The 24,732-nt window shown below is 37.2% G+C and overlaps 1 protein-coding gene across 2 annotated transcripts; it reads left to right on the forward strand.

Moving 5' to 3' along the window:
• The first annotated feature begins 882 nt into the window (after positions 1 to 882).
• LOC110466030 (dymeclin-like) lies at positions 883 to 23,800 on the forward strand. Of its 2 annotated transcripts, XR_002464687.1 has the most exons (18): positions 883 to 1,001; positions 3,572 to 3,736; positions 4,853 to 5,000; positions 5,406 to 5,552; positions 6,161 to 6,288; positions 7,059 to 7,143; positions 7,881 to 8,006; positions 8,966 to 9,087; positions 9,535 to 9,723; positions 10,787 to 10,968; positions 12,228 to 12,353; positions 13,945 to 14,058; positions 16,131 to 16,225; positions 19,282 to 19,426; positions 20,583 to 20,765; positions 21,823 to 21,942; positions 22,571 to 22,768; positions 22,800 to 23,800. XR_002464687.1 is itself a non-coding variant. In XM_021522287.1 (17 exons), exons 3-17 carry the CDS (start codon positions 4,861 to 4,863, stop codon positions 22,715 to 22,717), a joined length of 2,049 nt encoding a protein of 682 aa, XP_021377962.1. In that variant the 5' UTR covers positions 884 to 1,001; positions 3,572 to 3,736; positions 4,853 to 4,860; the 3' UTR covers positions 22,718 to 23,800. The 2 variants fall into 2 exon arrangements, 1 of the variants encoding a protein (XP_021377962.1); XM_021522287.1 differs by having other exon boundaries at positions 884 to 1,001; positions 22,571 to 23,800.
• The last annotated feature ends 932 nt before the right edge of the window (positions 23,801 to 24,732 follow it).

A 24,732-nucleotide genomic window follows, 5' to 3' on the forward strand; every position in this document is an offset into this window, starting at 1 on the left:
TACAAAGCCAGTATCGATATTGATGTTGATTAACTTATATTCTGCGGTCTTAAAAATGCAACAAAAGCTAATATGTTTGACATTTTAATGCTTTTAGCAATATTCATGGTGTGAGATTTTTTCAATGTGATGGTTCCATTTATTTTTTTGGCTAATCTGTTTTGTACACTGATTGGTCTTGCAATACAGTTAATTCCTCCTATTCAGTGTTTCACAAGAGGTTGATATTTACACTTCAATGCAGTAAGCAATTATTCTAAAAAATATTTATCCTATTTCGGGCGAAAAAAACACATTCTCCCCAGAAGGTGATTTTTGTGGATTTTTTTTTGTTACACAGTATAAACTAACCTGTATGAAAATCCAGAAATAAATTATGTTGCAATTAGTTTGAGGTTTATCATGGGGTGACTAGACTATAGAGTGACAGTACTCTAATCAGTACACAGGTTTCGAATCCCGGCCTGTTGTTCATTCTTTTTCTTGTTTATTTCATCTTTTTCAATTTTGTCCTATCAGAGCCATGTCTGGTGTGATTTTGTTTTCAAAAATGATTTATCAAAACTTTTGTCATAAGAGCTATTTTCTACAAGTAGTAACAGATTTTGTCATTTGGTTCCAGTAATGCCTTTAGAAGTCCCTACTGTAGTCATTTCACATCAATATTAAGATCTGATTTTATCTCCGAGTTTTGATACTGACCATCTTTGTATGTACCCTTTGGGGAAAAACTGAAGTGTATGATTTCTCTCTAAAATCAATTAAAATTGTGATGTTTTATTTTTTTTCCAAAACCATTGGTCACCTGGAAAGGGAAGTCACAAGGCTACACGAGTTATCTCCCATTTGCACACGTTCCACACGCCCTTTCAAAATTACCCGCGGTTTTGACAGGAAACAGGAAGTAGTATCTAACGCGTGCGTGCAACGTGGCCTCCATCTTGTGTACGACGGAAGCTGTCAACATAAATCTGAGGCGTGTTTATCAACGTTCACTCCAGGTAAGTGAGAAAAGAAACCAGAGAGCGTCGTTTTATACGCATACAGCCACTACAACAGCTTCTTCCCAGATAATCAGTCAACGTATCATCGTCTGGCGAAAAAACCCCAAGGTGCGCAGTTTTTTGACATTTGCATTTAAAAATCTTGTAAAAGGATCCACAGGTACTAGGATACACAAGATACAAGAAGCGTTATTTAGTGTCATATATGGCATAACATTGAAACATTAGTTCTGTGGAGTTATTTTTTCGACAAACATCAGTATAAAAACCGAGTAATAACAGGTAAAAAGAATGCTAGTAGAAAAATTAGGATTATGCAGCAAAACTATACATTGAAACTACAAAAATAATCAGAAAACAATTTGATGATAGCACATGCATGTTAAGATGTAAATTGTATATATTACACAGCTCTTGAAAATAGACCTTTTGTGTCTGGACAAGTTATCTTGAGGAGAGGAGAAATGTACAGATATACCGGAATTCGGACCCGGGACCTCTGAAATCTAGGCGGACACTCAAATTAATTGAGCTACCTGGTTGTCGACGATCGACCCGCTCCGATCTTGCTACCTTTCTCCCTCAATTTTCTGTAATTTTGCTCCTTAGTATTAACTATTTGAATTTTGAAAAAAAAATGGTCCTACAAATGTAGGGACCACTGAAACCCGAGTAAAATATGCACAACCAGACCTTAGTCCGCTAATACTGACCATAATCGCACGTATCAAGTCGTTCCGTCCTCTCCCGGTCCGGCCCCCTACCCGGTCCGTCCTTAGTAGTTCCAGCCCCAAAGTCGTTCCGGCCTCACTATAGTGTTTTCCTTCACATATCACCATTAAACTTAAAAAATTTGCATTGTATTTATTGTACAAGTGTACAGGTTGTCGCCCTTAATCCAGACAATTTTTTGTGTATATATTTACATTCCCATTGATCCATTGATAAAAAGACAAGAAAAAAACATGATACATTATGTAATATTTAATGCAATCAACAATACAGAAGACGGGAGTTTAAAAACTTTTAACTAAAATATATGCTTAATGATCAAATATATCTAATAAATATAATCCATATATACCAGAGACGTATATAACACATATACGTCTCTGTATATACGTAATGGTATATATACCTAATTTATAACCGGACGTAATGATAAAATATATCTAATAAATAAAGCGTGGCCTATCGATCCTTTTGACTTTTAAGTGTTTTAAGGAAGAGGTTATAAATACGTTATAATTATAACTAATATATCTAATGGTAATATATATAACCAATGCGTAATCAATTATAACAATCTTAACAATAAAGATGATGCGTAATCAAACTTAAACCTATTCAAATTTCAAATAACTCTTTAAGCAATCAAAGTAATACAGTTTAGTCTATCGAAATATGCTCCATATATGACAACATTATTCTATTCAAGTTGCCGACTGTCTGTTTAGTTGAGATCATACAAATTTGCATCTTCAAACTTGGAAGATCGACAAAGATCGATTTTAACAAGATGTGACGACAAAAAGTTCAACGTCTTTCATCAACTAAAAGTGAAAACAACTTTGGTAGACTATTAACACTGCGTTTGCTAGAAGCCATACAGTTTCCAACGCACGAGGTAATAAGATAAACAAAAGACAGTGTCTTAAATAGGCAATCTTACTCCGTGTGCTTATATGTTTACACAGGTGCATTTTGTTTTAGACAACAAGTAAAATGAAAAGACAACAAATGAACAATATGATGTATGTTTTAATTTTTAATTTTATTTCTTTGAATTAGTAACATGAAATATCCATTATATAAATAAATTTAATTCCAAATTAACATGAATCATATATATAATATGAGTCCGGAACGACTAAGAATACGGGGCCGGAACTACTAAGGCCGGAACGACTAAGAATACAGGGCCGGAACTACTAAGGTCAGAACGACTATGGAAGGAACAACTTGGGGGCCGGAACGACCTGTATTCTAATTGCAGGCCCCAAAATTCTGATCAGTGGCCTGTTTATGGTCAGCTAACGACTGCTCTATAAAATGCTCTATAAAACACTCAGATTTGTTCCCAGAATTCTGTGACAGCTATTGTGAAAGTTTTACATGTTTTTTTAGAGAAATATTTAGACCTCCATTTCAGTTGATTAATTTCTAACTCACTTGACAAGATGCCATATCCCAACTCGATGTATTATGGAAGCTACATCGTTTAATTCAATTGAGGTGGTGTCGACTGAGCCAGACCGATATATGAATCAGAAGAAGAAACTAATCAGAAGTTTATTAGGGTGATGGCTTGCTCACAAGCTACTGAACTACATGTTCACTGGGCAAGGTGCAATGGGGTGCCAATGAAGCGAAAGTGGAAAAGTGTAAATTACAGATCGCAATTTGAATTTAAGTTAAATCTAAATGACACATTAATGTATGTAATTGAAAAATTTGGTTAGATTTTTGTGATCATCATCATGGGAAATGGCTTAAATGATGTGATTTAGCCTTCTTGACCATCATGATTAAGTGACTATTCACATTTTTTTCCTTTTTTATTACAGAGTGAAAAAGAGAGATATCTTCTGACAGGTTTCCAGTTGTATGAACAGACAAGTGGATTAACACCAAACTGACTCGTAATTAGTTTACCTGATAGTAAAAACGGAACAGTTTAATATGTGGTAGTCTGACACTCATCATCCACTAGTTACCATTGACAACACCAGGTAATTGGGCTTTTTATCTTAAAAATGCAATCAATTCTTTATAAAAAAAAATTCCAGACAGTAAATATATTGCCAATGTAAGTTACATGCAAAATTACAGATGTTTACTCTGTCCATTGATGGAACTATCAGAGATAGAAATATGTTTATTTAGTTATTACCTTTCAAAGTTAGCCCAAAAAGCTGTAACTGGTACAGGTATGCATTCAAACCTGAATAAATAAACTTCAAGAGGTGTACAGTTCCCTTAGCTAAATTTTATGTCCAGACTAGTGAACAATTTCAATATCTATTATAAAATTATTTGTTGGGATTTTTCGAAATCTCTTTATTTTAACATTTCAATTGAGATGTATGTTATATTTCGGCTATATTCCAATATTGTTTGAACTCACCTGGGGCCTAGGTTACCATCTATAATACTGAGCTAAGCAATTCTTGAAACGCTTATATTATGGTCACTAAGTAATTTGGTCAGAAAAATGTTTTCTGTTGTACAGCTGTAGAGAAATAGACAGGATTATTAGTATCATGTTCGCTGTTTTATGTTGTACAGCTGTAGAGAAATAGACAGGATTATTAGTATCATGTTCGCTGTTTTATGTTGTACAGCTGTAGAGAAATAGACAGGATTATTAGTATCATGTTCGCTGTTTTATGTTGTACAGCTGTAGAGAAATAGACAGGATTATTAGTATCATGTTCGCTGTTTTCTGTTGTACAGCTGTAGAGAAATAGACAGGATTATTAGTATCATGTTCACTGTTTTCTGTTGTACAGCTGTAGAGAAATAGACAGGATTATTAGTATCATGTTCACTGTTTTCTGTTGTACAGCTGTAGAGAAATAGACAGGATTATTAGTATCATGTTCACTGTTTTCTGTTGTACAGCTGTAGAGAAATAGACAGGATTATTAGTATCATGTTCACTGTTTTCTGTTGTACAGCTGTAGAGAAATAGACAGGATTATAAGTATCATGTTCGCTGTTTTGTGTTGTACAGCTGTAGAGAAATAGACAGGATTATTAGTATCATGTTCACTGTTTTCTGTTGTACAGCTGTAGAAAAATAGACAGGATTATTAGTATCATGTTCACTGTTTTCTGTTGTACAGCTGTAGAGATGGGAGCCAACAGTAGTAGTATGGGTGAGCTGGCCAATAACGACTACCTAAAACGTCTGGCCAGTAACACCCCCATCAACCCTATAGACCCGTTCTTGAACCAGCTACTATCTTACTCCTTCCTCATACCCATCAACAGGTGAGTCTAAATATAATCAACAGGTAAGTCTTAATGTAATCAACAGGTGTGTTTAAAACTAATACACGGGAAAGTCTAAATCTAGGCAACAGACAAGTTTAAATTTGATCAACAGGTCTAGGTATTTCTAGAACTAATGAACAGGTATCTGGAAATCTGATCAATAAGTAAGTTTAAATCCAATCAGTAAGATTAAATTCAGGAGACAACTTGAACAAATTAATGGCCTAGCAATGCTTCATTGCAAATTTTGAAGCAGTTTCAAACATAACTAAAGAAAATAAATTTCATATCATCATGTTTGATAGATTTCAGGGTATTGTATTGTTCTGTCTATGATGGCCATTATTATTTTTCAGTACTTACTGTAAACTTGAATTCTCTATTTCCACTTTTGTATTTTAGTGCTGATGGTAAACTTCTGGAGGAATCCACAGTGGGCATCTGTAAGACTCTAGCTATCAATAATGCCCGCTCAGGAAACTTCGGAGCACTAGTTCGAAACTTCCTTGTACGGGCAACGGAACTGAAGGCCTCGGCACAGTGTGAAGAGTAAGTTTTCAGTTATTTCCCATGGACTGGCACCAAATTTTAATCTATGCTAAAAAAAATTTTTTTATATATGTAACTTTTTTTGTATTTTAGTTTGAACAATCATACATAGACAACAATACACCTATTAGAAAATATTAAGATATAAAAAAACTAGATGCTCAAAAATGATCTTGCATTAAAAAATAACTGATCACATAGCAAAATGAATAATCTCAAAATAATAATGGCATATTTATAAATATGCAGGATGGATTTATCCTCCTTATGAAACTTGGGCGTTAATCCAACCCCATTTGACCTATTTCTTCCAAATTTTATTAAGGTAAACACTAAAATCAATTAAGGAAAAAAAAACTTTAAAATTATGTTAAGGAGAACAATTCACAATTTTTTTTTTTCATTTCAAAATATTTTATTAAATCAAATGATTCAATGGGAATTTGGCAACAGGCTATGCCTATACAAGCCCTCTCCCTTGGGTTACATACATTTCAAACAGGGAAGAGCGAAAAGTTGACTGGGCTAAAGTTTCCCTGTAAACTGTATGTGATATCCTCTACTTATTCTTAATTCATCTGTATTAAGATTTATGATTTCTGTTACAGTAACATCTTTACTTGGCAGACCTACAATGCCCTGTTTGTCATCAGAAGTCTGTGTAAATACTTCGTGGAACACCTCAGTGAAGAACTCATTCTACAACAGTTTGAGGCCAAACCTCCAGACATGGGAGGTAACTGATACTATAGGAGAATTTTTAGCGCAATTTAACATTGTTAAGCATGTGTTCAAATAAAAGCATGGCTTTTCTGTTATTTTTACACACAATGTTCAACCCTTGATCCGGGCTAGACATTAAGGGTAGCCCGAGAGTCTGAGACTACTCACTCAGACTAGTGATATCTCCAACTGAATTAGTGGTACTGAAAAACACTTACTCAATTGACAAATCAAAATTTGATATTGCTTATTTTGTTGAATAATATTGGGTAAGTGGAATTGTGCACACGGATCAGTAAAAATAGAATCTACTACCCCAGTTGACTAGTGGCAATCAGTATTAACTTCTAGCTCGGCTCTTAATGTAAAAAAAACTTGATATTTAGTTTTAAAACCATTAACATTAAAGGGGGTGGGGTTGAGCTTGAAAGACCTTAAATTTAAAGATAATTCCTATTTAAAGAGGAGCCCTTGATGTAGGGTTTTAGCTTGAAAAGCCTTCAGTACAAAATTAATTTTAGAAAAGAACTTCCATGTGAAACAATAGCCATAAGATGGAAATCTGTTTTATTGACCCTGAAATAGATTTCCATGAAAAATAGAATATTAGTGTTGACAGTGGGGGGATGTTACGTAAATGACATTAACGAAAACTGCTGAAAAATAAGACTAGTTAACTATAATCAGAAGGTGACCAGTGGAAAAATGGAGGTGTCAAACTATAATCAGATGGTGACCAGTGGAAAAATGGAGGTGTCGAAATTAATGGTGAATATGTTTCAGGTTACGCTGACCCTGAGGACATCGGACCACTGACAGAGGAACTGATGAACTCGCTGGTAGAACTCCTTGTTGATGTACCCGTCGTGTAAGTCAACACAACAAGCAGTGATGTAATAATGGGAGGTTCTGATATACCGCTTTATCACATCCTAGTTCGTAGGTCGTCTCAAAGCGGTTCACAAATTATTATCTGTGGTTATGCAGTTGGGTGTTAGAAAGTTTTGTCAAAATGACATCTGAAAGTGAAATGACATCTGAAAATTATAATTATCCCCCACTTTGTCTATCCCTCCTATAATTCTCATGAAGAAAAATTGTCGAGTCTATGTCTGGGTAACTGTAGGTGCTCCATGGATGATACTTGCATCAGTGATGTAGAAGGGTAGCTCTTCTAAACACATGTTGCTGATGCTGAGGTTTTTGACACATGCGTTAGGTAACGGAATTGCATGTTAGACACTAGCGCCACCATTTCCTTTTTTGGAATCTGATAACATTTCATTCACAAAATGGTGACGCAATTTTGTGGTTAGCCAGCGAATAGGTTGAGAAAGCATTTACTTTGATACTTTAACCCTTTCACCACTGTAGACCATAATGGACTCATCCAGATCAATGCATGGTAGAGTCTACTAAAGTTTCATATGGGTGAAAGGATTAACTAATTAGATCTATGTGAAAAATAGAACAATGCATGTAGATTGTATGTATAAAATTATTAAAAATATTCTAATATACTTCCTAATGAAACTCTGCTAAAAATGTGTGCTTCCTGCACTCTTCTGAGAAGTGAATGGTTTAAAAACAAACTTTTTTTTACAGGAGTTTTACGTATGCTCTCCACCTCGAGGCTCTAAACACACTGTTGGTGTTGCTGTCTCTACAAATGTTCCAGCCCCAACCTGCCTCCAAGTTCGTCTTATACAAATACATCATGCAGGGGCGATGGTAAGTTGTAAACATTAAAAAAATAATAAGTAAAAATGCAAAAGATAAGTCCAGATCATGAATATATAAGTAGAATTTATTTTTATTTTTGGTTTTACAATCCTATGGTCATTTAAGGACGAGTCAGATTTTGCTGTAGGAGCAAAACCTGAGTACCCGGAGGAAAACCACCAACCTGTGGCCAGTACCTGGCGACTGCCCCACGTAGTTCTCCACCCAGCGACCCAATGGTGGAGGGCTAGTGATCATGTCGTACACCTTAACCTAGTCCGAATTATTCTGACGTTTTATCGACTTTTTTTATATCGGTCTGTCGTCGATTAACGTCAGTACTCAGGCCCTCTATAATATGCAGGAAATATGCGACCCGCGCCCGGAGCGCACTTCAAACTGATATTTTAGAAACTAATCGTCAGAATAATTCGGACTAACCTTAACCACTTAGCCCACACGGGATGCACTTCTTATAGATAGATAACATAGGTGTCTAAAGTTATTGGTATAGTGGGCACCAGGAAAACAGTAATTGTAAACAGTTTGGGTTACTAACAAATAGTGCATCCCCCAATCCCCAAGTCATCCCTATGACCCACCCTATTGATGAGAATTGAAGTCCACGACTCTCATTTCCGTGTGAGTATAGACAATAGAATGTACTCGGTTACAGTTCTGTGTTTGAAAAAGTTACCACAAAAAATACAGAGATTGTCAAACTTGCAAATGAAATGTGTTATGAGAAAGAATTCTTGAGTCAAACTTACAAACAGCTCTCTTAGGAGAAAGAATTCTTGTATAATGTAAGGCTGAGTTTGTTAGTGTCTGGCATTAAAGTAGTGGAAACAATAGTGCAATGTTTGATCCCAAACAAAATAATCTGATCGTTATTGTTTTGTTGTTACAGTTCCATCCACGCCTGTCTGCTGGTCAAATCTCTGATCGTTATTGTTTTGTTGTTACAGTTCCATCCACGCCTGTCTGCTGGTCAAATCTCTGTTACGGAATTTTTCAATCCAAGAGAAGTGCCCGCCTGAATTATATAAACACACTGGTGACGGTAATAGTGTCATGGCTTCCGTCGCTGGTAAGCATCCTCGGCTGTAGCCTAGGGGGATCCCTCACATGTACCATTTTCTTAATTTAATTTTATTAAGCTCTAAAAAAAACTAAAAACAATCTCTAAATAAGTAAATTAAAATGTCTTGTCTCTGAAAAATTCAGTTGGTCTGTAAGAAATGTATATTACACAGACATAATGTGAATGGTGTGTTAATGTTAAACTTCCAGATCTCCCCAGCCATATAAGTGGTTGCATGGCCCTCACCTCCATAACTGGAATAAACATGAGGCAGTACCATATGAGCATTTTTCTAATCTGCAAGATATTTAACCTTTTCACCCCTATATAACTTCAGTAGACTCTACCATGCATTGATATGGATGAGTCCATTATGGTCTACAGTGGTGAAAGGGTTAATGTCATGTAAAAATAATTTTATAATTAATAATTTAATTCAATTTTATTTTTCAGCCAGTTTTTGGTCTGTGATGACACTAGGTATGGGAGGAGCCACAGAAAAGAAGGACGATGATTTCCATGAGACATTATTAGCCAATCAGAGCCTTTTATTTATGTTGGTGCTGACTAATCACTGTACGACAGATCACGGCATACACAACCCATACAGACAGGCATTGTTCGCCTTCACAAACTCACAAGGTAAGATAGAAGGGCGTTAAAACTTGTAACTTAAGGAATTATGCTACTGCGTAGAAAGTTGTTTGTGCTCCATTCCTGTGCTTTTTGCAAAAGTTAGTTTTACAAGATAGCACAGTCCTGATAATATTAGTAACACGCAACTTGTTATTGTTATAATATAACTTAAGGATCCCTGTACCGCTGCCAAAAACTAACTAAGTACTGGGAACTGTTTTATCTATCATGACTATAGCTTTGATCAATCATTTTTGAAAGGATAAATATGTGACCGGGCGGAATGCTGTGCTGGGATTGATAGGCATGGCATTTCAGTGAGATAGCACTATAAAATCAGCATCAGATCCGCGCTATCACAAGGAGGCAAGCCCCCCCCCCGCCCCCCCCCCCCCCCCCCAACATACCCTGTCTCCTGTATACACACACGCAAGCATGCATACACTACACACATGGAGGCACATCCTTAAATGACCTATGCTGTTAATGGGACGTTAAACAAAATTAAACCAAACTGATAGGAAAACTATACCTTACCGGACTTTTATGAGAGAAGAAAGAACAGATGAAATGAACAAAATATAATCAACAGCATTGTTCTGAGTGTAAAAATACAAGACCGGGATTCAAACCCTGAACTTCAAATTGTAATTTAAACTACTTTTTTGGTCAATGGAACTATCATGGCCAAACTGTGCTGTATATATTATATCCAAACGTAAGTTAAGGGGAGGTTACTGTGTAAAGGAAAAACCTCAGTGCAGTGGGACAGGGATCCTTACGGAAGGCAAGGGGAGGTTACTGTGTAAAGGAAGAACCTCAGTGCAGTGGGACAGGGATGCTTACGTAAGTTAAGGGTAGGTAACTGTATAAAGGAAATATCTCAGTGCAGTGGGACAGGGATCCTTACGGAAGGCAAGGGGAGGTTACTGTGTAAAGGAAAAACCTCAGTGCAGTGGGACAGGGATCCTTAATTCAAATAATACTGTTTCTGAGTTGTCATAGACTCTATAGTATTCAGAACATGCTCTAATGTATGTGTGACTTTTATATGTACTTCTGTTTACAGACCCGTCATCCTCAAGTCCTACCCAAACACCAGCCACATTCAAACTAGATTTCAGCCAATTATACGATGCCTTATGTGTTGCCCTTAGAGACGACCAATCAACACTGCTGTTATATTTGCTCATACACCGGAACACACTAATGAAAGCATTCATACTGTCGAGGACAAATATCGATCAACTGGTAAGTAGGATGTCCATAGAGTTATCATTGGTAATGGTTTATAGAAACAGGATGTCCATAGAGTTATCATTGGTAATGGTTTATAGAAACAGGATGTCCATAGAGTTATCATTGGTAATGGTTTATATCTTATATTTAGATTCTAGTCCCAAATATTTCATGCTTGGCAACTATTGGAAATTTCTATTGGGGAGATTACCTGTGCTCAGAATTAAAAGCATAGATCAAATGTGTGTATGTACACCCTAGGGGAAAATGAGTTTTAAATGGGATCTTTTGAAATGTTCTTTCAGATGAAATCATCGAATCTTAGACAATAGGAATGGTTTAGCAAATGTACTGGTTGGAAATGCTCAATTGTAGGGTCTAAAATCGGAAGTGTCCCTCCAAAATAGGGAAAGTTACAAAGTATGATATTTACATTTCCTTTGTACAGCCCTTGGATGGCCTGCCAACCCAAAATGTTGATATAAACCAATGAAAGTAAGAACTGTTGTTGCACATGAACATTTTCCGATCAGAATCTTTCTGAGTCATTTTGTCATACTATTCGAGCAATTGGGGACCAGTCATGACAATTGAAATTATGACAGAACTTTAGGAGTTACTGAATGGTTTCTGAATCTGAAACCATCTGATTGATGCTTGTTTCCTCAATAGAAAAAAGTGTCCGTTCTTCAAGTTGGTCAAACAGATATGAATGAATGAAAAGAAACTGAACAATTTTCTTTGTTGTTTAGCCCTTTCACCCCTAGGTAAATTTAGTGGACTCTACCATGCATTAATTAGGATGAGTCCATTATGGTCTACAGTGGTGAAGGGGTTAGAGTGTGATTGTAATGATTACAATACATCTTTATATTATGTATGATTGTATGTAACACACTTCAATCATGACACGTCTCCAAGATAAAACTGGCCTCTCTCTCAACCAAATGCAGGGTTTGGAATAATACATACTGTATATATGGAAATTTTCGCCCCGTAAAAAAAAATTGCCCTTTGCCAGGATAATCAATTTCCTCTCGGTGTTAATGTCCCCTTCACACTTAATTACTATGTATATTGTGTTGTTTACTGATGTTTGCTGCAATGATAAATTTGTCCTCATTATGGCAACAGAATAAGGCGAAAATTAAACTGCAGCGAAAATTTCCCAGTATACCATATATCTAGATAGGAACCTTCCAATTGTAACCTTTATCCTGTATGTAGTATTTCTCTGATCTTTACGCACTTCCTGTGACTCTACTTGCCAGGTGATGCCACTACTGAAGATCCTATACCACGCCCAGGATAGAAACTCCCACCACATATACATGGCTCTTATCATCCTCCTTATACTTAGTGAGGACGAAGTTTTCAACAAAGCTGTCCACGAAATCGTACGTATACATGTACAAACTCCCACCACCACATATACATGTACAAACTCCCACCACATATACATATACAAACTCCCACCACATATACATGTACAAACTCCCACCACATATACATGTACAAACTCCCACCACATTTACATGTACATACTCCCACCACATATACATGTACAAACTCCCACCACATATACATGTACAAACTCCCACCACATACATCTACAAACTCCCACCACATATACATGTACAAACTCCCACCACATATACATGTACAAACTCTATACATGTACAAATTCCACCCTACTGGTCTAAGGTAGTTCAGATTTATTCTTATGAAATGATGTGTTGAGCAAAAAATATTTTTATACTGTATTTTCAATAAACGTTAACTGGATAAGTGAAACTCGTTGAAGTATTTTCCGCTGTTAGAATGTGTGTTTGATACATTTATAACAATAAAAAGGTAAAGACATTTTACGCCCTGGCAACATAGTGGAGAGACATGTAGTGTTTTTCTTAGAAATGTTTCAACTTTCTGTTTTCAGAGGTAAGAAATAATATATTTGACCTTCTACTTGTAGGTGAAAAGGCATATGGTAGATTGTAGCAAATATCCCACCTTTGGCATTTCATTTGTAGCTATAATTAATATTATAATAAATAATAATAAAATATTTTATTTAAGGATTAACTTGAATATATTTTTCATGTTATGGAGATATAACACAAAAAAACGGAGTGTGCTCTAAATAAACCGCTTTACGGTTTATGATGAGAGTACACTCCTATTTTTGTGTTATAGCTCCATAACATGAAAAATATATTCAAGTTAATCCCTATAATTTAATCTACTATACACAATCCCTGTGGAAATCCACTTTTATTGATGGACTCTTTTCTCTTAGAAATTATTGCGCCGCTGTATCAACCAATCAAAAGCGACGTTACAAATGGCGATGCCATTTTTTTACGTTATGGGATGATAACATAAATTTTTAAGCCAATGGAAATGCTTGTTACAAGCAAGATTAAATTATTTAAGTGTCACACATATTTTACATAACACATCACTTACATAATAAAAATACACATATGCAAAATATCCCCAGCCATACTGACTTACGAGACACTACTTAAAATTTATATATATTAAAACATAGAATCCATTAATGATTCTCAATAAAAAGAACAATATATTACACTGTACATAACATAAAAATTGAATGTATGCTCGGGATCCGATGGTGGGAGAAGAGCGAGAGTGGTTGGGCCAATCCCTACCGACAAGTCGCCCCTCCCCCACCATCCGGACCTCGATGATTGGCAATTACTAGCACATCAAATACATATAAAATACATAATTAGAATTACTAAAATCATTAAAACTGAATTATAGTAAATGGTGAAAGGTTCGTTATGTTGCCTACTAGAAGCAATAATATGAACCATATATTACGAGGTATATAGTCACAAAAAATCTAAAATGCATATCAAGTTTTAAATACTACCACGTCTCCTTTTCATAAAAAGGAAAACTGACTTAGCTAAGATATATTCTATACATTAACATATCCTAGATTTTACTTTGTGTTTCCAGGTGATAAGAAATATTCCCTGGTTCAAAGAGAGGCCGATCTCTGAGATAACACTGGGCGGTCTGCTGATACTGGTGGTGATCAGAACGATACAGTACAACATGACTCGTATGAGGGTAAGTACTGATCACCAACATCAGCTACTTTGAACTTCCCTGATCTTACTGCTGAATTTCTCTATAGCAAAACGTCCTTAGAACTGTCCTGGTTTATATTGAGTACTGGTCCATTATCACATTGTATGGCATTGTTATTTTCAGAGTTAGGAGGGTTTTTTCTTCAATTATAGACAGTGATTCCGTCTTTGCGTATGGCAGAGTTATCTTCTCTTGAGAGCAGGTATTGATTGTTACGTCATTGATTTGTGTGAGAAAATTACGTCGTTTTTTCTAAAAATGATGACAGTACTCTCACAAATAAATGACATAACAATCAATATCTGCTCTCAAGAGAAGATAACTCTGCAATACGCATAGATGGAATAGCCATACTTTCAATCAGGGAAAGATATCTCTGTCTTACCCTAAGGTAAAGATGGGGGGATTCCCCTGTCAAAACAATTGTATGACGTCATTTCAATAGTGCATTGACGTCATATCAACACCCGGGGGTAAGATTCTTTGGCAAATCCTTGGGCTAGACATGTGAACCTTTGATATCCCTTAGGTTTAGATTTTTCTGTCTTTCCTCTAAGTTGGGGGGGAAAATTATATCAATCTTCCGTAGAAATGATTAGATTTTCCTGAAACTTGGTGAGGAAACATAATGCATCTATACCTTTAGTTTGATCTACAATATAATTAGCGCATATTTAATGAAAATGCTAAAAATATTTTAATCTGATTGGCTGAATGTTTCAAGATGATATCTTTGACAAAAATGATTGGAGTTTGATGTTTATGTCACAGTTATACTTTATAGTGACAAACAAGGGACATTATGTCATTGTTTTACTGTAGAGTAACAATGAGGGGCATTAAATTGTGGTTCTCCTGTAGAGTAACAATGAGGGACAGTAAATTGTGGTTCTCCTGTAGAGTAACAATGAGGGACATTAAATTGTGGTTCTCCTGTAGAGTAACAATGAGGGACAGTAAATTGTGGTTCTCCTGTAGAGTAACAATGAGGGACAGTAAATTGTGGTTCTCCTGTAGAGTAACAATGAGGGACAGTAAATTGTGGTTCTCCTGTAGAGTAACAATGAGGGACAGTAAATTGTGGTTCTCCTGTAGAGTAACAATGAGGGACAGTAAATTGTGGTTCTCCTGTAGAGTAACAATGAGGGACAGTAAATTGTGGTTCTCCTGTAGAGTAACAATGAGGGACAGTAAATTGTGGTTCTCCTGTAGAGTAACAATGAGGGACAGTAAATTGTGGTTCTCCTGTAGAGTAACAATGAGGGACAGTAAATTGTGGTTCTCCTGTAGAGTAACAATGAGGGACAGTAAATTGTGGTTCTCCTGTAGAGTAACAATGAGGGACAGTAAATTGTGGTTCTCCTGTAGAGTAACAATGAGGGACAGTAAATTGTGGTTCTCCTGTAGAGTAACAATGAGGGACAGTAAATTGTGGTTCTCCTGTAGAGTAACAATGAGGGACAGTAAATTGTGGTTCTCCTGTAGAGTAACAATGAGGGACAGTAAATTGTGGTTCTCCTGTAGAGTAACAATGAGGGACAGTAAATTGTGGTTCTCCTGTAGAGTAACAATGAGGGACAGTAAATTGTGGTTCTCCTGTAGAGTAACAATGAGGGACAGTAAATTGATGTGCTCCTGTAGAGTAACAATGAGGGACATTAAATTGTGGTTCTCCTGTAGAGTAACAATGAGGGACAGTAAATTGTGGTTCTTCTGTAGAGTAACAATGAGGGACATTAAATTGTGGTTCTCCTGTAGAGTAACAATGAGGGACAGTAAATTGTGGTTCTCCTGCAGAGTAACAATGAGGGGCATTAAATTGTTGTGCTCCTGTAGAGTAACAATGAGGGACATTAATTTGATGTGCTCCTGTAGAGTTAAAAAAGAGGAGTGTTATGTATGACTTTTTAGTGATAAATGTGGGGAGTTATATCAAAGTTTTCCATTCCATGTTTCTTCTCAAAAGTTCATCGCTCCATTATAATATCAATATAACAAGTTTTGTTTTTTTTAATTGTTAAGTAATTTGTTGTTTTTTGTTGAATTTTCAGGACAAATACCTGCACACAAATTGTCTGGCCGCCCTTGCTAACATGTCATCTCAATTTACCAACCTCCATCCTTATGTTGCCCAGAGACTAGTCAGGTAACAATCATGATGGCCTAATAGAGCTTTCCCCACCTTGAAGGTAGGACAGATAAAACTCAACAAAATGGGTAAGATTCTTAAATATCTAGCCCGGGGCTTTGCCAAGAACTAGACATTTAAAAATCTTTAAACCTTTACACTTGGGTAAGACAGAGATATCTTTCCTGCCTTTACACTTGGGTAAGACAGAGATGTCTTTCCTGCCTTTACACTTTGGTAAGACAGAGATATCCTTCCTGCCTTTACACTTGGGTAAGACAGAGATATCTTTCCTGCCTTTACACTTGGGTAAGACAGAGATATCTTTCCCGCCTTTACACTTGGTAAGACAGAGATATTTTTCCTGCCTTTACACTTTGATAAGACAGAGATATCTTTCCTGCCTTTACACTTGGGTAAGACAGAGATATTTTTCCCGCCTTTACACTTTGATAAGACAGAGATATCTTTCCTGCCTTTACCCTTGGGTAAGACAGAGATATCTTTCCTGCCTTTTCACTTTGGTAAGACAGAGATATCTTTCCCGCCTTTACACTCGGTAAGACAGAGATATTTTTCCTGCCTTTACCCTTTGATAAGACAGAGATATCTTTCCTGCCTTTACCCTTGGGTAAGACAGAGATATCTTTCCTGCCTTTTCACTTTGGTAAGACAGAGATATCTTTCCCGCCTTTACACTTGGATAAGACAGAGATATCTTTCCCGCCGTTACACTTGGGTAAGACACAGATATCTTTCCTGCCTTTACACTTGGGTAAGGCAGAGATATCTTTCCTGCCTTTACACTTGGGTAAGACAGAGCTATCTTTCCTGCCTTTTCACTTTGGTAAGACAGAGATATCTTTCCAGCCTTTACACTTGGGTAAGACAGAGATATCTTTCCTGCCTTTTCACTTGGGGAAGACAGAGATATCTTTCCCGCCTTTACACTCGGTAAGACAGAGATATTTTTCCTGCCTTTACACTTTGATAAGAGAGAGATATCTTTCCTGCCTTTACACTTGGGTGAGACAGAGATATCTTTCCTGCCTTTACTCTTGGGTAAGTCAGATATCTTTCCTGCCTTTACACTTGGGTAAGACAGAGAAATCTTTCCTGCCTTTACACTTGGGTAAGACAGAGAAATCTTTCCTGCCTTTACACTTGGGTAAGACAGAGCTATCTTTCCTGCCTTTTCACTTTGGTAAGACAGAGATATCTTTCCAGCCTTTACACTTGGGTAAGACAGAGATATCTTTCCTGCCTTTTCACTTGGGGAAGACAGAGATATCTTTCCCGCCTTTACACTTGGGTGAGACAGAGATAATTTTCTCGCCTTTACGCTTGGGTAAGCCAGAGATATCTTTCCTGCCTTTACACTTGGGTGAGACAGAGATAATTTTCTCGCCTTTACACTTGGGTAAGACAGAGATATCTTTACTGCCTTTACACTTGGGTAAGACAGAGATATCTTTACTGCCTTTACACTTTGGTAAGACAGAGATATCCTTCCTGCCTTTACACTTGGGTAAGACAGAGATGTCTTTCCTGCCTTTACACTTTGGTAAGACAGAGATATCCTTCCTGCCTTTACACTTGGGTAAGACAGAGAAATCTTTCCTGCCTTTACACTTGGGTAAGACAGAGATATCTTTCCTGCCTTTTCACTTTGGTAAGACAGAGATATCTTTCCCGCCTTTACACTTGGGTAAGACAGAAATATCTTTCCCGCCTTTACACTTGGGTAAGACTGAGATATCTTTCCCGCCTTTACACTTGGGTAAGACAGAAATATCTTTCCCGCCTTTACACTTGGGTAAGACTGAGATATCTTTCCCGCCTTTACACTTGGGTAAGACACAGATATCATATCCTTCCTGCCTTTACACTTGGTTAAGACAGAGGTATCTTTCCCGCCTTTACCCTTGGGTAAGACAGAAATATCTTCCCCGTCTTTACACTTGGGTAAGCCTGAGATATCTTTCCCGCCGTTACACTTGGGTAAGACTGCGATATCTTTCCCGCCTTTACACTTGGTAAGACAGAGATATTTTTTCCGCCTTTACACTTGGGTGAGACAGAGATATCTTTTCCGCCTTTACACTTGGGTAAGACACAGATATCTTTCCTGCCTTTACACTTGGGTAAGACAGAGATATCTTTCCCGCCGTTACACTTGGGTAAGACACAGATATCATATCCTTCCTGCCTTTACACTTGGGTAAGACAGAGATATTTTTCCCGCCTTTACACTTGGGTGAGACAGAGATAATTTTCTCGCCTTTACACTTGGGTAAGACAGAGATATCTTTCCTGCCTTTACACTTGGTAAGACAGAGATATCTTTCCTGCCTTTACACTTGGTAAGACAGAGATATCTTTCCTGCCTTTACACTTGGTAAGACAGAGATATCTTTCCCGCCTTTACACTTGGATAAGACAGAGATATCTTTCCCGCCGTTACACTTGGGTAAGACGGAGACATCTTTCCCTGGCCAGAAGCGTGGGTATCTCTGTCTAATGGGAGAGAAGTAAAAATCAAACCTGTATAAGGGGAAATTTCACTGTGTTTTTACAGTGTGAATCAAGTGGTTCCCTGCTCAGAAGTGTGGACATCTCTGTCTAGTGGGAGAGTAGTAAAAATCAAACCTGTATAAGGGGAAATTTCACTGTGTTTTTACAGTATGAATCAAGTGGAATAATGAATATTAAATACAGCAAATATAAACAACTTATCTCACTCATACTTACCAGCCTTTCAAACTGTTGTATATTTTGCAGCTGTTTAACTTTCACCTTTTTCGTCAACCATGATGAATTCAAATTTATCTTTACAACGAACATTAGTAAACAACATAACAAACCCTGATAAAATATGAAAATATCTAAATAGCATGTACAGTGGCTTGTTTGTCAAATAACAGGAAAATCTACCTAATACAAAATTAAACCCCCCAAAAAAAGAAAATTTAGGTGTGGAAATACCAATTTCCTCAAATTGAGGAGTTTTGGCACCTTAGACACATTGTGCCGGACACCAAACTGGAATTAAATTTTGGATTTTTTTCCTACAGTTTGTTTTCCCAATTGTGTAAAAAGCACTCCCGCATCATTGAGCAAATACGACAGGCCGCTATGGAACCTGCGGGGTCGGGAGAGGCTGAGGGTGGCGCAGAGAAAGAGGATCACGAGGAGGAGCCAGACCCGGAACAGGATTATGTAAGTAGGGAAGGAGCCACAGCGTAGTGGGATATTAAAGGGAAAGGAACTAAGTCGGGCAAATATAGGAAGTCTGAAAGAAAAGATTGGTTTTGTTTGTGTTTTACGTTCTATAAACAGCTATATGGTCATTTAAGGACGTGTCAGGTTTTGGTGGTGGAGAAAAGCTGGAGCTCTCGGAGAAAAACCATCGACCTATGGCCAGGAGCTGGCGACTGCCTCACGTAGGCCTCAAACCTGTGACCCAGTGGTGGAGGGCTGGTGGTAGCAGCATGTCAGAATTTACCACTTGGCCACCGCTGCCCCTGAAAGAAAAGAAATAACAAGAGAAATTGGATTGATATCAGTTACGGGAGAAGACCAATGTAAATGTAATTGGGGGCTATAGGAAGGACCAATGGAACTGTAATTAGGGGCTATAGGAGGGACCAATGGAACTGTAATTGGGGGCTTTAGGAAAGACCAATGGAAATGTAGTTAGGGGCTTTAGGAAGGACCAATGGAAATGTAGTTGGGGGGGCTATAGGAAGGACCAATGGAAATGTAGTTGGGGGCTTTAGGAAGGACCAATGGAAATGTAGTTGGGGGCTATAGGAAGGACCAATGTAAATGTAATGGGGGGCTATAGGAAGGACCAATGGAAATGTAGTTGGGGGCTATAGGAAGGACCAATGGAAATGTAGTTGGGGGCTATAGGAAGGACCAATGGAAATGTAGTTGGGGGCTATAGGAAGGACCAATGGAAATGTAGTTGGGGGCTATAGGAAGGACCAATGGAAATGTAGTTGGGGGCTATAGGAAGGACCAATGGAAATGTAGTTGGGGGCTATAGGAAGGACCAATGGAAATGTAGTTGGGGGCTATAGGAAGGACCAATGGAAATGTAGTTGGGGGCTATAGGAAGGACCAATGGAAATGTAGTTGGGGGCTATAGGAAGGACCAATGGAAATGTAGTTGGGGGCTATAGGAAGGACCAATGGNGGGGGGGTGGGGGGAGGATGAGGATATGTTTACTTAGCTTTCCTTGTTCCATACCTCAATGTATTACAATGTCTTCTGTGAAATGGAACAGGACTTGTTCAAACGTTATGGGCAGCCTGTTTTTAATCTGTCTTCAGAAACAAATTTTTCATATATGATTGTTATCTGTTGTAGATGCAGGACCTTGCTGTACTGGAGGAGGTGCTAAGGATGATGTTAGAGATACTAAACTCCTGTCTGTCAAGTTCCCTCCATCACAACCCTAACCTGGTCTACACTCTCCTCTATAGGAAGGAGCTGTTCGCCCAGTTCAGGACGCATCCCACCTTCCAGGACATCATACAGAACGTTGACACGGTAGATTGGAGTTATGTTGATAGGTTTATTTGGAGACACAGTAGTCTAGTGGTAGAACGTGGGGCTCGTGACAGAAGGGTTGCGGGTTCGCGTCACGTCACGGCACTGTGTTCTATCTTTGAGCAAGATACTTTACTCCGCTTGTTCCAGTCTACTCAGTTGTAAATGAGTATGTGGTTGGGCAGTGCTAGAATTGTAGAAAGCTAGCTGTGAGCATCGAAATGGCAGCACCGGCTATATGCTCCTCAGGGAGTTGAGAAAGATATTGGGTGGTTGCAAAGGCCCCATAACCACGGATAATAATTTGTGAACCGCTTTGAGACGACCTACGAACTAGGTCGTGATAAAACGGTATATAAGAACCACAAATTATTATTGATTATTATTGATTATATTTACATTAATAAACAACAATGTTTTATAAAAGTTTAACGAGAGGGAAGCCAAAGTCAACAGTTCTCTACTTCGGGTGAAAATATGTCACTCTCACTCGAAAGCAGCATTTATTTTATTATGCCGAGTGTTAGGATTGGCCAATAGATAACTCATTCACCTTTCACCAAGACGCTCCAGCGGCACGATCAGATGTGAAAAAGTATTGGGTCACTGCCCAACCATGTTTTCCCATTAAGGCCTTCTGTGTGATTCCTACAGGCCAACAAGAGTTATTAATATATGATTGAAAATTTGTTTCATAATTGTTGTAAAATAAATAAAGTTAATATATAGTGTCATGATTCTTCCATTTTTTGTCTGTTCGACACTTGGTGTAATAAAAATCAATATCATACAGATGCTTCAACATACTTAGAAGCATAAAACGTTTCAGTGAAGTGGTCATAGAGACAAACTGTTTTGGAATGTTGGCCTGGCATGTACAAGCATTCATATTCCTTGCAAAACAACTTCAAACAAGTTGGAAAAATTGAACATTTTCATACATTTTTATAAATTGTGTTTATTATACAGACTGTAGGTTATAAGGTATACTAAATGGTGTTTATTATACAGACTCTAGGCTATAAGGTATAATAAATTGTGTTTATTTGTATCACAGGTACTCTCCTTCTTTAATACAAAACTAGAACAAAATGGCCACAAAGCTAACGTGTCCCCGGCTGAAGTGTTGGAGCTGATCAAAGACGGCTCCAAACAATTCCGAAGAGACCACTTACGGGTAAGGTAGCCGCAGCTTTACCTGTAACAAATGTCGTAAAACAATTTTGCCTTTTTGTTGCGGTTGATGGTGTCAGAGATTTTTACTTTAACTCTTGTTCACAAAATTATTCCTGTATTTGTGGAGCCAGTAAAACTCTTATTTGTAACGGTATAATCACACCAATGCATATCTCCCCGTTCTATTAAAGAAGTTTACAACCCTAAAATAATGATGATTTAAGGTTATTTTTTAACAATTTGTAGAAATCGGGGTAACCGCCATGGAATAATGACATCGTTAACTTTCAAAGTGAAGCAGACTTACATTGATCTTTTGGTGTCACGCTTTTTGTGAAATCATAAACAATCAATATCATGATGCGTAGTCGGAGTCACTTAAGTCATTATCTGGGCTTCATATGCCAATAAGCAATTTACAGATTCTAAACTGTGGTTATATGGCAGCAAATCTTTTCAATTTACCAATTCAATTGCTGTGTAACATCTGGAATGAACTGAGATAAGTATGGACAGAATAAAGTTATACAATCTTTTGCCTTATTTACGGCTCAAATTGGTGAGGGGCCCTAAAACAATACAAAATACAAATAACTTTGATAACAGAATTTTGTTTGCTTCTCTTACAGAAATTCCCGGATCTGAAGTTTAAATATGTAGAAGAGGAATCGCCAGAGGAATTCTTCATCCCCTACATCTGGTCCCTAGTCTATCACTCATCAAACATGTACTTCAACGCCTCCCGCATCGTCCTCTTCTCGCTCACATCTTCATGATGAAAGCCATGTGACTCAAGTCGAGGTCATGATTATTACTGAATGACAAAGGTCAAGGTCATATGACAGTTACATGACTAAGGTCAAGATCATATGACAGTGACATGACTAAGGTCAAGCTTACAACTGCAGATGAACTACATTCAAGATCATGATTACTGGATTGTAGTCAAGGTCATGTTGACACTATCTGGTCTGTGATCAAAATCCCCCAGAGTACTGTTGTCATGGTTACCAGTGCCACAGGACCAGGTTTAAATGCATGGTTATTGATATGGGCCACTTCTGGACTGTGTGTCATAATGACGGTCACAAGACTAAAGTCAAGATAATGATTGTGATTACCAGGCTATGATCACCATCCTGTCAACTCTGTATGGGCTACGGACATTATCATAATGATCTCTACAGGGCTATAGCAGAGGTCATAGTGACTGCTACAAAATCATGGTCATTTTTGATCTTGTGAATTATTCTAAATAGAATCAAGGTCATATTGTTACTGTGAGACTTAGTCAAGGTCATGATGATCACTGAGACTAGGTCAAGGTCATGATCACTGAGATTAGGTCAAGGTCATGATGATCACTGTGAGACAAGGTCAAGGTTATTTTATGTAATACATATCTGTGTTAGATATTTGTCCCAAGTAACAGTACAGAGAGAATTTCAAAATATATGTTCAGTGTGAGTTAAAAGATAAGGATTTTTTTACTGTATAGTTGTTTAATTCCACAGGGATAATACCTTGCTATCGTCCTTATCAGAACTAGTTCACGGGGATTCAATTTGTACAACACTGCCTCTTCAAAAATATTCAGAGATTTTAAATCACGATTTTAATATTCACCAGATATTTAACTTCACACTATCATTGATGGCCACCAATATAGCGAAAGTAAAACCCCTGTGAATATTACCAAGTATAGAGAAGCTCTCGAAGAGTGTTCCTCATAATGTTTTGTAGTTTGAATAGTTAATGGTGAATGTATTTATAGCCAACATATTAACCCTTTTACCCCTAGGTAACTTTAGTAGACTCTACCATACATTTATCTGGGCGAGTCCATTATGGTCTACAGTGGTGCCTATGTAACTTTAGTAGACTCTACCGTACATTTATCTGGGTGAGTCCATTACGGTCTACAGTGGTGAAAGGGTTAACACTGAAAGCATTTTGTTGGTGTGGTGAAACATTCAATTATGAAATATAGAATTTTGGGAATGTTTGTATCCGATTATATTTATAAATAATATGCTTGTGAAATTGTTAAATATCATTTTTATGTAAAATTCTAATTATTCTTCCAGAAAGGCATTGAGTTCTATATTCCTGATGATGGCTTGTAATCAACGATGTAAGATTGGACATATCATGTTAAAATGAAAACATCTGTGACTGTATTCATAAAACTATTCTCATACTCAGACTTGGTGCTCAAGCTCAATCTGGAATTAAAGTGAGAACATAGTGTTAACCCTTTCACCACTGTAGACCATCATAGACTCCTCCAGATCAATGCATGGTAGAGTCTACTAAAGTTACATAGGGATGAAAGGGTTAAAATTCATACTCAGATTTTTGCTCGATATAAACTTTATGTGAGAAAATAATCTTTTTAAATGTTAGATTACCGGTAATGTGTTGGGAGTACATATCCTAAACTTGTATCTGAGTATCATAACATCTGACATTTACTTTTGATCGTGTCTAAGAAAATTGGCGAGTTAGATTAAAACAAATTTGAGCAAATAATTTTAGTTTGAGTGTGATAACAGTTTTATAGATACAGACTCTGTTTAGTCCCTTTGTGAGGGAAAAATTGGCAATAAAATAATTGAAAATATATTATATTTAATATAATGTACCTATGGTGTTGAAGCTTTCAACATTACATGATATATATATGTATATACTAGACACAAGAACACACTTGTAAAAAGATTTATAAAATAGAATTAATGATTGTCTTGATCTGTGATATTGCCATATCAAATTTCGGATATGAAAACTG

Source organism: Mizuhopecten yessoensis, unplaced genomic scaffold (assembly GCF_002113885.1).
Source record: "Mizuhopecten yessoensis strain PY_sf001 unplaced genomic scaffold, ASM211388v2 scaffold11113, whole genome shotgun sequence".
In the NCBI taxonomy this organism is placed as follows: domain Eukaryota; kingdom Metazoa; phylum Mollusca; class Bivalvia; order Pectinida; family Pectinidae; genus Mizuhopecten; species Mizuhopecten yessoensis.

Bases quoted from the DNA above. Each gene is read 5' to 3' on its own strand.
- LOC110466030 (XM_021522287.1), top strand. From the start codon at position 4,861: ATGGGAGCCAACAGTAGTAGTATGGGTGAGCTGGCCAATAACGACTAC. The intron at 6,289-7,058 runs GTAACTGATACT...AATATGTTTCAG, and splicing joins CAAACCTCCAGACATGGGAG to GTTACGCTGACCCTGAGGAC. The intron at 9,088-9,534 runs GTAAGCATCCTC...TTTATTTTTCAG, and splicing joins TGTCATGGCTTCCGTCGCTG to CCAGTTTTTGGTCTGTGATG.